The sequence below is a fragment of the Micromys minutus genome (assembly GCF_963924665.1).
Source record: "Micromys minutus genome assembly, chromosome: 30".
Taxonomy (NCBI): domain Eukaryota; kingdom Metazoa; phylum Chordata; class Mammalia; order Rodentia; family Muridae; genus Micromys; species Micromys minutus.
The window spans coordinates 18,812,640-18,827,968 of NC_137965.1; the positions used below are offsets into that span (position 1 = coordinate 18,812,640).

Sequence of the window (15,329 nt, forward strand, 5' to 3'; positions counted from 1 at the left end):
TCTGTTCCCAAGTGCTCATACTAAACAAATGTGCCTCCCTCTCTGGCTGACTGTTATAAATAATGCTGCTATGCGCACGGCTGTGCAAATATCTCCACCCTTCTTTATGTTCTTCTGGATTTGTACCCAGAAGTTCACTTCTGGATCATGTGATAGTTTCTAGTTTTTCTGCTGACCTGCCATTTTCCACTCCTGCTGCCTGGTTATACATTCTCTCCCACCTTTCTAAGTCACAGTTTGTCTACGTCTTCCTAAGTGTTGCCTTCCGGGTGCTGTGCTTTATGGTTTTGCCATCAGCAGTAGCCGTCATACTGGGCATGGTTCTCCTTCATAGTGGCTGTGGTCTGGGTTGAGTTAGACTGTACTGAGCGTCACTGCTGATTTGTGTATTGTTAAAGAGATGACTTCTCAAGTGCTTTGCTCATTTGTAACCAGGCTGTTTGATTTGTAGGGTTTAAAAGTGTCATTTGATAGCATCTTTGTGAGCAAATAAGTATGCACATATCTGTTCCCTTATTAATCCAACAGAGCTGGTATTTCGAGAAGTAACTGTGCCTTTAAGGATCATTATGTAAGAAACAATATTAGTGCCTCCCACTGAAACCCAAGAAGTCAGTTAAAGGAGAATATATAAATAATTACAGATACACACTATAGATTTTGAGTTAGAGTTGGGTTCTAGATGCTGTGGTAACATGGATAAAAGGAGCACTTGCTTTTTATGGGAAGTTTCTGTGTCTGGCAGGCTCCCCTCTTAACCTGGTTCAGAAGATTTTGGTGCAGTCCAAGACATTACACTTTTCATGGCTGTTGGTAAAGGTGCAGAGCATCGGGGAGATGTGACTGGAACAGTGCTTCCTGTTCTTTGGTGCTGCACACTAACATGGAACCACTGAGGACTGAGGTTCTGTCAGAGCTTCACCAGGAGTCCAGTCAACCTTACCTCCAATTTCAGTGGATATTTTACTGACTTTGGATTGGAAGTCCAGCTGTGTGTGTGTGTGTGTGTGTGTGTGTGTGTGTGTGTGTGTGTGTGTGTGTGTGTGTGTTGTGGGTGAGATGAGTTTGGACTGTGCAAAGGAAGTGCATGGTGGGAAAGGGCAAACGAAGAAAGGACCAGCACTTAAGAGTGTGGCGCTCAGTCAGCAGCAGCAGATGCAGAGGGGAGAACACCATAAAAACCATTTTAGGGAACTGTGTCAGCCAGCGGGCTAGCAGGTGAATGCAGACACGGCAGAACTGGACTCGGGGGTTTTAGTTGAGTCCCATCATAGCAGTGGAATCCATTCTGTAAAAGAGTGCTCCAGTGTACCAGCCTTTCTGGAGTCATCTGATGTTAATGTTGTTCTAAGACAGCAGTGGTTCTCAACTGTCCTATCACTGGTGCCCTTTACTACAGTTCTTCGTGGTGTGGTGACTCCCAACCATAAGATGATTTCGCTGCTACTGATCTTCAGGATATCTGATCTGTGATCCCACAGGTTGAGAACCACTGCTCTAGATTGGAACCACCTTCTGTCTGAACCCTTTATAATTCATCCAGTGTGCAGTACTCTAGTGTCTTATTTTCTTCAGGCCAGAGGCCATGTTTGCCCTAGTGTTCTGACTCCCCGTGCTGCCCAGCTTGGACTGCAGGAGTGCTACGGCTCTGCTTCTGCTGTCTGTCTCCCGACTTCTTGGTTCGTCCTTATTTGTTCCCACCCAACCCATGGATTCCTTCCTGCTGTGTATTCACAGTACTGTCTGTGGGCTCTGTTGGTCCTGCTTGTCCTTTTAGCTTTTTCTATAAATGGGTTTTTGTTGTTGTTCAGTAAAATAGCCTTTACTCAAATGGACTAGGGAGAAATTGAGGTTCATTACTTACTGAATGACACATGATTTTCTGAGTAAGATAGTACATATTCCTAAGGCTGTTTGTTGTATCAGGACACCCGTACTTAGGAGAGATGGCCACTTGTAATAAGATAAGCACCATTTCCTGCTTGGGCCAAGAGTTGTAGTTCTCCCTGTTTATTAGCTGGGCCTAAGTAACCTAGCCCTCTTGACTCCACTCCTCATGTTGACTTGCACACGAGTGCCTGTGTCACAGTTGAGAGGACTCTGAGATAATGCATGTGGGTACTGGCTGGCAAGCAGAATGGAACCAGTTATGAAGATGGGCTTATTTTGTTAGATGTGTGGCTGGAGAAGCTTTGAGTTTAGTTGAAAGTCTGGATTTCTAGTGTAAATTCTTGGTATAGATAAAAGAGGCACATGCTTAGGATGACTTTATAGCTGATGTGTTATACAGAAGTAGTTCCATGGAAAACAGAGCTAGAGGGAAGGGGCAGGAGTCTGCCCTCTGCAGCTCAGCCCTGCACTGAGCCCCTGCACTGCCTCCCTGCACTGCACCCCCCCCTGCACTGCCTCCCTGCACTGCACCCCCCCCGCACTGCCTCCCTGCATTGCACCCCCCCCTGCACTGCCTCCCTGCACTGCACCCCCCCGCACTGCCTCCCCCGCACTGCTGGCATGGTAGATCCATTCATTAATCAAAAGGAACAGAACATTCGGGAAAGAAGTCACTTGTACAGCCAGCTCCAGTGTGTCATATGGTACATGCTGTGGACTTGAGTCCTCAGGTAGGGACATTCACAGGGGGAGGATGCAAAGGTAAGAAAGATAAACAGATATCTATCAAAGTAAACTTAAGGGCTGGGGAGCTAGCTTAGTTATAGTGTGTTTCCAAGGCATGATCCCAGTATCTCCAACAAACAAAAGTATAAGCTTGGTGGTACTAGAATCAGTGTTCTAATATTTAGCTTCAGAGTTCAATGATCACATACATGCACACACATGCACATGACACCTACCCATGTACAGTGCTGTTCTGCTGTGCTATTAGCAATGGTTATGGCTTTCTGTGAGTTAACATGTCCCTCTTTCAGTGATCTACCCCTTGTGAAATCATCTCATTGTAGAAGCCCAGCTTGAAATGTTCTAGATTCCCTCAGACTTGAGTTCCTGGATCCATAACTAATAAATGCATGATCTTTTTTGGTGAGGGTGCTGTGGCCCATCCTCATGGATAAAAATAGGAGATAAATTATCTTCAGCCTTGCTTTTTGAAGTTGAAACCAGGATTGGCTGACCCTAGGGGCTACATTAAGGAATTGTCGTTATGTGTTCCTTTTATCTTGATGTTTGTCACTAAAGTGTTGTGAAAATTCTGTTTCTGTCATTCATATAAAAGATCTGACATCTCCACTTGTGATCTCAGAAGCCCTGGAGACCTCATTAAATTAGCACTCAATGTGTCTGCATCAGCATGAACAGAGCTCCTCATTTCTCCATCTCAGCCCCTTTTCTCTTCCCACTGTGCTCTGCTTGTATAATACTCTTGAGTTTGAGATTTACTTCTAACATACTCGGATTTGGATTGCAGCTTGTGTTTTCAAAGACCCTCACTCCTAGACTCTTCCTTAGGAACACTGCTTCCCCAACTCTCCCTTTTCCAAAGAGAAGTTTACTTGCCATTCCTGGCCCATTGTTTTGAGGATAGTGGAGAACAGCGGTGACTTTATTCCTGGGGTCCCAGAAGCACCATGGTACTACCTTCTGTAATCTTCATAACATCCTTATCAGGCTCATAAGAAGTTAGGAGGCTTAGAGCTGCGGGTTAGATGACTTGGAGCCCCACATCCAGTGTGAATCTGACCCTGAAGTGTTGTGTCATGGAAGAACTGGAAAAGGCCATGTGGTCTACCTCTTTATCACCTTCTAATTCATGGGCATCACCACTGGATAATTTGAGGATGCAGATGGCCAGCCCTGTAGTAAGAATAGATGAGTGTACCCTTAGGCAGTTGCTGTGCTTTTAGGAACCATTTCAGACAAAGCTAGTATTCTCTGCTATGCTTTGAAATACTAAGAATCTTCAAACTATCAAATGACTTATTTTGCTGAGACAAGTTTAACTGTGCACCCTCCCCCCATGTGCCTTCTTTCTTTGGTAGCGTCCCATCATCTCCATCTGTTGGGGCCATCGAGACTCCCGGCTGCTTATGGCCTCAGGACCAGCCCTATATGTGGTTCGTGTAGAACACCGAGTGTCCAGTCTCCAGCTGTTGTGCCAGCAGACCATCGCCAGCACCCTTCGAGAAGACAAGGATGTTAACAAGCTGACCCTGCCCCCTCGTCTCTGTTCCTACCTCTCCACTGCCTTCATTCCCACTATTAAGGTAGTCTTCCCCTTCTGTTCTTCCTGTTTCCCCTCTAGCCTTTTCCCCACAAGAGCAGGAGAGGCGGAGGAGGGCATCAGAGGTAATGCAGAGACTTTCCTATCTCTCCTCTAGAGTACCTGAGGACGGCTGCATGGACTTGGCAAAAAACCGTTTGTTCTTTTGTATCTGTGGCCTGCCTGGCATTCCTGTTAGTGTCCCTGTGTCCGTGTGTGTGTGTGGGGGGGTCCATTCTCATGTTCTTCTGTATCTGCGGTCTGCCTGGCATTCCTGTTAGTGTCCGTGTTGGGTGGGGGGGGGGGTCCTTTCTCTTGTCCAGCTTGATTATTGTGTCAACCTAATGATCAAAGGAGCAAACTGTTTATTTAGTACTGAGAGTATGCCAAGTACTTATGAAGACGTTTGGTTTTCGTCTTGACTTCCCACAGACTCTAGCATTGTTTCCTCCTGATAAAGCAGGAGAGTTTATGTGAGGGAGATAACTTTTCTGAAGCTAGTTAGACTAGTCAGTATTCAGTGTAGACCAGCTCTCAGGCTTGCTCTCCTCTTCACTGTACTGAGTGTGACTCCCACATAGTGCAGTTCCCAGCCATCCTTTATACAGACTGTCTGTCACCCAGAAAGTGCCTGTAAAGTGGCAATATGCGAAGTCACTACTCACACAAGGCTTTCTGTTGATCTTAGGCCTTTTCTCTATGTCTCTAGATTGACTTCTTGATCACTTTTCTCCTAATGCATTACAGTGTTAGAGTCTGATGGTTCTTTTTATCTAAGCTTTCATACAATGTTGCCATATAATATGCTAAGAGTATCTTGTGTAATATATCAGAAAAGGTAGGTGTCAACACTGTCACCAGTTGCAGTTCAGTGTCCTCTAGTTTTGAGTCATCTTCTACAGCATGTAGTTGACCTCTGCCTGGTCCATACTCCGCCAAGCATTTGTGACAAGCCAGTCAGTCCACTCTATGCCTGCTCTTTTCTTTCTGGGATCCCAGATCTGCTTTCTCTTCCCGTGTCCTGCCTCTAGCCCCCGATTCCAGACCCCAACAACATGCGAGACTTTGTCAGCTACCCCTCAGCGGGCAATGAACGGCTGCACTGCACCATGAAGCGTACCGAGGACGACCCAGAGGTCGGTGGGCCCTGCTACACCCTCTACCTGGAGTATCTGGGAGGACTCGTGCCCATTCTCAAGGGGAGGCGCATCAGCAAACTGCGGCCAGAGTTTGTCATTATGGACCCTCGGACAGACAGCAAATCAGGTAGACCCTTTGCTGCAGGGACTGAGACCCCATTCTTGTGTGGTTGTGAAATATCACCCTTAAAGTCATGCAAGGAGAATACCAGTTTCTGAGTCTGTTTCATGCTGGTTAGGGTGTCACATTGTTGATGTTTCTCCCTTTCCTGGCTCCACCTAAACGCCCTTGCCGAGAGGTTTTCCCAGCACTCCATGCATGTCAGGCTGAGGAAACATCAACTCCCACCTCAGGGAAAGCCACTACTACTATAGGCTTTCTGGTCCTGAAGACACCCTCACAGTCACTGAGTAAGTACTCATTGAGTTCCTGGGTATAGTACTGAGGTGAGGAGAAGAAAATAGGAAGTCCCTGCCTTCCCAGGAGGGTGACAGAGCCTAGATTTTAAGCCCACAGCCACCTTCAGCCTTGTACTTTTGCCCCTGCCCTGTTAATCTCCTACTTGGTTTTCCCGTTATCGTTCTCACGTCATTCTGTTCGTGTGGGCATCAGTGCTCAGACCTATTAAAGGTGCCACTCTACAAGATCTAGACTGAGGCCCCACGGGAGCACTGTGAGGTTTTTTGTGCCAGTTAGTTGCCAGCTGAATGTACACATGTACCTGTGAGTACCTGTAGCTTGTCATTCTGCAACCTTCCTGTGACCCCTGCCACAGAAGGCACAATGTTAACCTTGGTGTCCATCACTTGTCATCGTGTCCTGCTTGGCACATCAGTCATCACTTTCAGGAGCCTGCTTGCCTTGTGGGGAGAACCAGTCATCTTTGTAGCACTAGACCTTGAGTTTGTTTCATTAGTTAATACTCTCTACTTCCTAGTGTCAGTTCACACTTTGGACTGGCCTTTGTCCTTTGTTGTGTCCCTGAAGCTGCCATAGCATGTGTGACCAGGGTCCTTCTAGTTTTTAAAGGAGTAGTTGTGTTTACACTCAGCCTCACTTGCCGATGCCGGCATCTTACATGCCTGCACCTGGTCCTAGGTATCACCACAGCAACCGTGGCGATGTTCTCCAACACCACATGTTCTGATACAGAATTAAAGCAATAAGCCTCAGTTTTAAACTGAGAATGTTTGTCATCTTTTTTAACTTTTGATTCACGTGATCAGCTAATACCAAGGGTAGAAAGAGTAAGAATTGAGAGCATGCAGTCAGGAAGGAAAGGAACATGGAAAATTACAGGGAATGGCTTCAGGGGGACAGCCTACTGGTCAGAGTGTGAGGCAGGGTCCCTCCGAGACTTCGTATCTTGCTGTTGGAAGGACCTTCTCCAGGCACAGCTCTAAAAGCCCAGGCTGACACTGAATATTAAGTTGAGTGAAGGGCTTGTTTACTTCCCCCATATGCCTCTGCAGAGGGGGCTGTAGCCTCCCAAGACCAGACTTATGTACCTGGCATGCCTAGTTTTCCTCAATGTTCATACTTGCCAGTTCACACCAAATACAGACTGCATAGTTGCTACCACGTCTTTGGGAAATAAGGTATTTTCTCTTAAATCTTTATAACTAAAAGTTATAAAGTAAAGTGAATCTACAAACACCAAGTCAGTGCCCACTCTATTGTATGTGAGCCCCTTGTGAACCTGCTGGAACACAGGACAATTTAAGCCCTTGAAAAGTTCATCAAATTTAAACACCTCATGACAGAAATAGAAGCTGTGTCACAAGGCACAATATGACTAATTGGCAACTCAGTGGTATATACAAAGTAGTTCAGAGGATGGAGGTGACATGTAACCTTGAAAAGACAGGACTGTCACATCATGAGAAGCTGATTAGCCCTTCCTGGACTCCACAGCATTATTTCTCAGCGTACAGCCTTTGGAGCAGCACAGTGAAAAGCACCTGAGAGGTATAGTTAGCTCTGAGGCCCTGGGCTTGCTCCTCTCATCAACTGATGTGGTCTGTTGTGGGACCCGGGTTCATTGGGAGATTTTTATGTACTTCATTTTGTGGTTTACCGCTGGGACTGTTTGCCAAGTGTCTTGACAGATAGAATTATCATTGTGGGGGTTAGAGGTATAGCTTTGTCTATACACTGCTTGCTGAGCACACACCAAACCCTGAGCTCAATAGTCCCATAAACAAAGCATGGTGTGGCATGGCTATATCCTTACCTTTCAGAATTAAAAATAGGAAGAACTCAGATTCATCCTCAGCTGTGTAGCCAGTTCAAGACCATCCTGGAATAAGCACAAGGCGGGACGACGGGATTGGGTGGAAAAAGAATGGGTATGCGAGTGTGGGCTGGTTAAAGCAACAAGACTTCTAGTAGTAGGGTGTGTATTTGCAGTTCTGTCATGGGCCACTGTACTTTTTTTAACCCTCTGTTTTGGGCTTCTAATCTTTCTTCTTATGGCCAACTAGCAAAGCTACCAGGAATGGCTTCCATATGAAGTACACACAGAGCAACCCAAATCTACCACTGCAAGTCCTCACTGCTCAGAGTCTCCCTTTCAATGCTCTGGCAGGGGTCAGCTGTACCAGATGCCTGTGGCAGTTCTAGAGTTGTCATTCTAGGCAGAACTTCCCAAAGACCTTGGCGTGGACCCAACTCAGCAAGAGGGTAGATTCTGCAGGCCTAGCCATCAGCAGGTTTTGGGGAGTCTGTGGGTGAACCTCAGGCTAGCTTTCCAGTCTTCTTGAACATTCACATAAGACTAAGTGATTACCTGAGTGTTTTGAGGCTCAATAGTAAAATTTTTGTTTTCAACTTTTGGCAAAATGATCAATTTTGTATATTTCCAAGGCACTATAAGAACAGCCATTTTAATAACAGTAGTAGAAACTGTCTACTTCTGTTCAGAAAAGAACATAATATAAAAGTGAAAGGACTGCTTCTTTGTATTTTAGCCTCTACCTAATGAAGAAGCCCATAAAGTCAGGTTGTATAGCAGTGACAGTTGCTTACATCTTATGATTGGTTTCTTACAGATGAGATCTATGGGAACAGCTTAATTTCTACCGTGATTGACAGCTGCAACTGCTCAGACTCCAGTGATATTGAACTGAGTGATGATTGGGCCGCTAAGAAGTCTCCCAAAATTTCCAGAGCTAGCAAATCACCCAAACTCCCAAGGTAACAGACTTCTCTTTATTGTGCCTTTCTTTATGACATAACATTGTTCTAAATACAGAGGTCAGTTCAAGCTGACTATAATGAGAATTCTGAATCTCTTGGGTTCAGATTGCTGCTTAGTTGTAGAACCTTTTCTACCCAAATAAACTTGGCTACATTGAAAAGAAGAGGAAAGAAAAGAAGGTCACACTTCCACAGCAGCAAAATCAACTCTCCATTTGTTTTCTCACCACTTTTCATTCTGGAAGATTCTTTCTGGAATAATTAAAGCCTGCCTACCTGCATGCCTGCCTGCCTGCCTGCATGCCCTTCTCCAGGGTAGAACGTAAATGAAGGCCTCAAGACGTCACTAAGGTCAGCAGTGAAGACGTATGACCTGGAGCCACTACTGCTTCCCAACTTCCTTGTTTTTCCTTCCAGTCTGAGAACAGAAAACAATGTTTTACAGCAGATGTGTCTTATTGACGAAAATGCCCAGTTCTGTACCTGTAACGCTGTCTGAAGAAGGCAGAGGGCTGGTGTCACCACCTGGGAAAGTACAGTCCCCTCCTCCTGCTTGCTGTCATGGCTGTATGACTAGCAAATAAGACCTTCCTTTGGACAGTAATGGACAAACAGAGCCTCATCAAGACCCTTGCTTGTTAACAGTTCTGTGCAGGCATGCAGAGTGAAGGTGTGGGTTACATGCCACCCTAGACTTGCCCAGACAACCATCTTTCAAACATCTAGTTCTTTGGGCAGTAGATTGACCGATACGTCGCCATTGCAGGAGAAAGGACATGGCCATCATTCCAGAAGGTTCTTGTGATTCTTACATTCAGTTCCTATAGATTATTATTTTTTACTGTTGAATTTTGTCTGAATATAGTATTCTTTAGCACATTTTTCAACACAGAATCATAGATATCAGTAGTTTGCCCTTTTTATAAAAACACCGTAAGGTATGATTTCAGTATAACAAACAGGTCACTGTGTGTTATGTGCCCCCGGGCACTGCATGTTGGGTAGTCTCTAGTTTGGGACGATGATGAATAAATCAATTATAAAACTTTTTGTGCAAATCTTTTGGAAAATATTGCACTCATTTCTCTTTCATATGTTATTATGAAAGGAGTTACATGGTCATGAATTAAATGCATCTTAAACTTTTGTGGAAACTACCAAGTAACATTACAAGGTGACTATACAAAATTAAATTTCTACAACAGTATATAAAGCTCCCGTTCTCCTTTCCAGCTCTGGATAGAAGTGTGGCTCTGTAGTGGCACTGACACTGGAGTTTGACTCTGGAGTTTCCAGGGATTGGTGTTGTGGAGCTGAGCACTTGTCCTTTGGTGACGTGTCTGTGTGAATCTTCCTTTTATTGGGCTGTTTTAATGACCTGTAACAGAGAAGACTCCGTGTCAAATACACATGTTGCTAGATGATCCAATATGAGAGGTCCATTTATATTCAGTCCCTCTTGTGTTGCACTTAGGAAATTTCTGTCTCCTTTAAGACTATGAGCATCCTTCCTACACATTAAATCTCAGACCTGCTCCATAGCCAAGCCAGTGTTTGTATATGACATGAAGGGTAAACAATGATTTTTACTACCGAACTGTTCAGGAATGTGATTCATTGGGTTTGTTTTGTTTTCATCTAAAGTTTGTTTAAACTGCTCATCAAATTAGGAACATCTGTCGTTTTGTAGTGTTTCCCACTACCTAAGCAGACAGATTATTTGCCACACATTTTGTCTATAAATATCCTCTGAAGGTTTTGCCATTCTTGTGAATGGTACCCCTTCCTCATTCTCTCTACCTGGAACACTTACACTGCAGCTAAGCCAACAGTCCAAGCATAGCTCAGCCCTCCGTCTTCTTGCCAATTTTGTAAACAGTATATATCTGGTGCTTCAAGCACTTTTTATATGACGTTATGAACCTGTCATGGCTGTTTTCACAGCACTGTCTTCTGAGTAGATGAGTGTAAGCTCCTGTATCTCTACACTGTAAATAAAGGAGTCGAGATAGGACATGGAGTCGGAGGAGCAGAAAAGGCCTGGGATTCGGTGGTTTGACTTAAATATTACAGGTGTTCCATTGTCTGCTAAAATCCAAACTGACATGGAAGGTTTTGTAAGTGACAGTGTCCTTAGACTGAAAAATGATCTTTGCTCCTGCCATCTTCCTAGGGTTGATTCTGCAAACCTGTGGCAGAAGGCATATGTACTTTTCTAAATATGCTGTAAGTCAGTATGTAGTGGGTGTTCATTCCGTAGCCTCTTACAGGTAAATCACCAGGAGTCATCTCCATAGTTTTTTAAGTTCTGCATATATTACTTAGTATTTAGTTGACATTCTTCCCCCTTGCTTCTGAGTCACGAGAGCTTTGGGAAATTAGTGTCCTAACCATTGAGAGCCGTCATTCTACAGCTGAGTGTGAGAGGGAGAGAGGTTCTGGATCCAGTTGCATCCTTCTGTGCATGTCTGACCCCTCTCACCTTGTCTCCACAGGATCAGCATTGAGGCCCGAAAGTCACCCAAGCTGCCACGGGCTGCTCAAGAGATTTCTCGGTCTCCCCGACTGCCCATGCGCAAGCCTTCCATGGGCTCACCCAGCCTGACCCGGAGAGAGTTTCCTTTTGAAGACATCACTCAGGTAGACTCACATAGCTGACACTGGACCCTGCACACAGTTCAGCCAGCAGGTTACCTGGAAGTACCGCCTGCCTTCCTGGCTTGCCAGTCTTGCTCATTGTCACACCTGCATGCATGCATACTGTATGGCTGTGTTCTACATACCTGTCTGTTGCTGGAGTCTTCCCTCCAGGAGAGCTCTGAGTGAGGTGTGTTTTTCACGTCTGCCTCCTGGTCCTGCAGTAACTCCTTAGTTCTAGGAAGGGGACACTGGCCATAGCCCCACAATCTGGCCTTGCCTTCCCTGTGCCTGTGTTCTGCTTCAGTCACCTATCTAGCTCCTCCCTGGTTTTGCCCTCACTTCCAGCCCTAACTGTTCCAGTGTGTACCTTCTCTGTGTCTAACCAACAGCCAACAGTGTCTAAGATGCTGCTAGTGCTTATCAAACACACCTTTGTATACAAACCAACAAAAGCCTTACTGTCTATCCTAAGCTCTCCAGGAGCTAAATTTTACTCACACCTACCTTGAGTATAGCACTGACTTTTAAAATGTTTTTCATCGATGCAGTGAAACAATGGGGTAATTGGGAGGTTCAAGGACATAATGGATTTAGTTCTGCTGAAGTCTGTAGAATTTATCCATGAGAAAAGGAGAAATGTCCCAATCACTTTGGTGGCCTTTTTACTTTTAATTTTTTTTTAAGTTCTGACTTTGTTTCACATAATGTTTCTATTACTTTGTTATTTTATTAATTAGTTAATTAATTAGTTTCAGTTATTGCTGGTAGCCCAGACTGGTCTGGACCTCAGTATACTCCTACCTCAGCTTCCCAGTTGCTGAGAGCGCAGCCTGCCACACCTGCTTGTGTTTCCTGATTGTTACAGTGAGCCCGTGTTCCTTTTCCCAGGCTCAAGTTCTTCACTCTCCTCACTAGTGTAAGCTACACACACACCACTACTCTGAGCTTTGATGGCCTTTTAAATTTTAATTTAGAGACAGTGTCTCCTGGGTTGCCTCAAACTTGCTGTGTAACCAAGGATGACGTTGAACTTCTGATCCTCCCAACTTAACCTCCAGAGTCTGGGATTACAGGCTTATATCACCAGGTTGAGTTCACACAGTGGTAGAGATCAACCCAAGGGCTTCATGCATGCTGGGTGGGCATTCTGCAAACTGAGCCACATTTCCCAGCCCTTTAATAACCATTTATAAGATTTTCTAATTTATGCATGTATGTGTGCTTGTGTGTGTTTATGTGCACCATGTGCATACATGTACTCACTGAGGCTAGATCTCCTGGAATTGGAATTACAGATGGTTGTGAGCCACCTATGTGGGGCTGGGAATGGAGCTTGAGCAGTACATCCTGTTACTACTAATGCCCTTTTAAACTGAACACGTGTGCCGTGCTGGGAAAGAGTACGTACCCCCAGCTCGGTGTACCACCACTGGAAATGGGAGCCCGTCGTGCTCTGGTTAACCTCTGATCTGTAAAATGGCATCAGTTGGAGACTGACTGTTGCTGGCAGTGTCTACTTAAGCATCTTACATGTTAGTGTTCATTCTAAGTAGACAATTACATGACATAGACTGAGATTCTTTTTTTTCTCTTCCCCTCCCTCCAGCACAACTATCTTGCTCAGGTCACATCCAATATCTGGGGAACCAAGTTTAAGATTGTGGGCTTGGCTGCATTCCTACCAACCAACCTCGGTGCAGGTAAAGACTCGCTCTATTTTCTTGCTGTCTTATTGGAAATCAATCAGAGTTCCTGTTTGAACCTGTGCAATCTAAATTAGAAAATGAGCTCTTAGGGAGCACTGGATTCCTGCCTGTCGCCTTGACTCCAGCTACTCGGTGTGAGAGACAGGCCTGTTACTCACTGGTTTTGTTCCTTATGCTTTCATTTGTTCTTCTTTGATAAGCTCTGTTAGTAGCCAAAATCTCCAGCAGAAGATTTTGAAGACATTTGGCTGTTGTGAACAGATGGGTTCCAGTGCCGAGGTTCTTGCATCATAAGAAAGTTCTAAAGAGAACTTAAAGACCAAGAAAGTAGCAGGCTCCTTTTCTTAAGAATTCAGTTCTTGCTTTTCCTTATCTGGGATGCATCTGCCTGTGACAGGTTTGAGACACAGGGAACACCAGGCTTTGTCTCTCATTTGCACCCCTATTCAAGTGAGTAGTAAGTACTCATTACCTTACCTCAGGGGCAGGGAAGAAGTGGACTTAGCAGAGCCTTCCCAGAGCAGCCTCCTTCTGCTGCTAGCTCTTCCATGCACGGCTGTGCTGCGCTTCCTGCCCACCCCTAAGGAATCAACAGCATGTGACAGGCCTAGTACAAAAGGAAGTTTATTGAAGAAAGGAAAGGGGGCTGGAAAAGAAGTAGAGGCAGAGAGAAAATAAGAGAGAGAGACAGAGACAGAGAGCCAGCTAGAGAGCTGGGGTAGCCTACAGTTCTTCCTATTTACCAAATTGGCTGGCATTGGGCTGACAAAGATGCAGGCTGTTGCTAGGTAGCCATTGGGCGGAGCCTAGAGGAATTGCCAACCCCCCATCTCTCTACACCTCCCTGCCATCTTCCTGGTTTGCCTCCTTGCTGATCTTGTCTCTTTCTGTGTGGCTTGATCCAATATGTGCTCTCTGCAGCTAAATTTAAATCATTCTTCAAGAGTTATGTTTATAGAAATTGTATCCTATGCAGGCTTATAAAGTAAATTATTCTTGCAAACCAAATTCTAAAAATGCATTGAGGATGGAATGCAGCAGTAAGAGGACCTAGCAGGGCCTAGCATGGCTGAGCATGCTGAGGCTTGCAGTTCAGCCTGTAGCACCACCACCTCAGTGCAGCTCAAAGCCTCTTGCTTTGTGAGCATCTGTAGGATGTACTTAAAACATCTCCATGTTTAGAGCTTTCATTGTGAAGTTTTCCATTCAAATAAATGGGAAGCCAGAGCAGGACCTAAAGTTGAATTGGATTTAGTCCTTGGCCTCACAATATATATATACATACATACATACATACATACATACATACATACATACATACATACATACACATACATACATACATACATACATACATATACATACATACATACATACATAGTCCTTGGCCTCACAATATATACATACATACATACATACATACATACATACACACACACACACATACATACAAACATAAGGCTTGCTGTGTATAACATGATAAAGAAATGACGTGTCAGGGCCCAGTATGAGTGACAAATGTGGTTTTACCACATGAACAATGCATTCATCCTTCCTCTTTCCTCGATTTTTCCATAGCTTAACTCCCTTATCTCCACAGGGAATTTCTTAGGATATTTCAGTATTCTGGAAGCTCTCTGGTGACCACAAAATGTTTAGTTACTCACCTGTGTCCTACTATCTTGTTTAAATGTCACCATTACCTCTACCTTAGTAAGCCTCTGAGAACTTAGCCTTAAAGATTGGGAGAAAGAATAGATGTGAAATTTTATTTAATGTATCTTTTTAAAATTCTGTCTTTCTCTTCCTGTGAGGAGATCCATAGTTAAGCCACTTAGGGAATCTAAACGTGGGGCCTTGGCCGTCCCTGGTGTGGGGGGACAGGGCTCTGCTGTTGTAGTGTGTGTTAGCAGCCTATCAGGACACAGGCATCCTGAAAAACAGCACTGGAGGTACTGCTCTCCTAGCCAGTGACTTTTTAAAAGAGGAGTTGGTCCATATAGCTGTTGGGACCAAGCCTAAAGAATTCCCCACTTGATTTATTAGACAAAGAAGGTTTTAGATTTTAGGAAGTGTACCATTCATGTCACCTTATTAATCTTCTCAAATGCAGTGTATGATGCTCTAATGGGCTTAGAAAGCGGGCGTTCCCTGTTTTCCTTATATTTAGTCACTGTTCCTCAGTTAGAACAGACTGGCCCATGGTGTGTGGGGAGGGAGGAAGTTCCACATAAAGGCTTCTGAGGGAGAAGACAGCAAGTGGATCTGACTTCATCACTGGCAGCTAGTGTGTAACTCACCTCTCCTCCTCCTCTTGGCCCTGTCCTTGGCGCTTCGTTGTCCTCCCCTCCTCTTCTGCTGACTGATGGAGGGCAGGAAGCCACTCACCTCCTAGGCTATTAACCCATATGAACTTGATCTATTTGCTA

General features: G+C 44.8%; 1 protein-coding gene across 2 annotated transcripts in view; it reads left to right on the forward strand.

The window, feature by feature from the left end:
• The window catches only part of TULP4 (TUB like protein 4), a 123,535-nt gene that overhangs the window by 97,071 nt on the left and 11,135 nt on the right, over positions 1-15,329 (forward strand). For both annotated transcript variants that reach the window (XM_080941759.1, XM_080941760.1), the window contains exons 8-12: positions 3,996-4,220; positions 5,248-5,482; positions 8,407-8,551; positions 11,050-11,194; positions 12,801-12,894. In XM_080941759.1, coding sequence (XP_080797885.1) covers positions 3,996-4,220; positions 5,248-5,482; positions 8,407-8,551; positions 11,050-11,194; positions 12,801-12,894 — 844 coding nt within the window. The remainder of the gene's footprint in view (positions 1-3,995; positions 4,221-5,247; positions 5,483-8,406; positions 8,552-11,049; positions 11,195-12,800; positions 12,895-15,329) is intronic.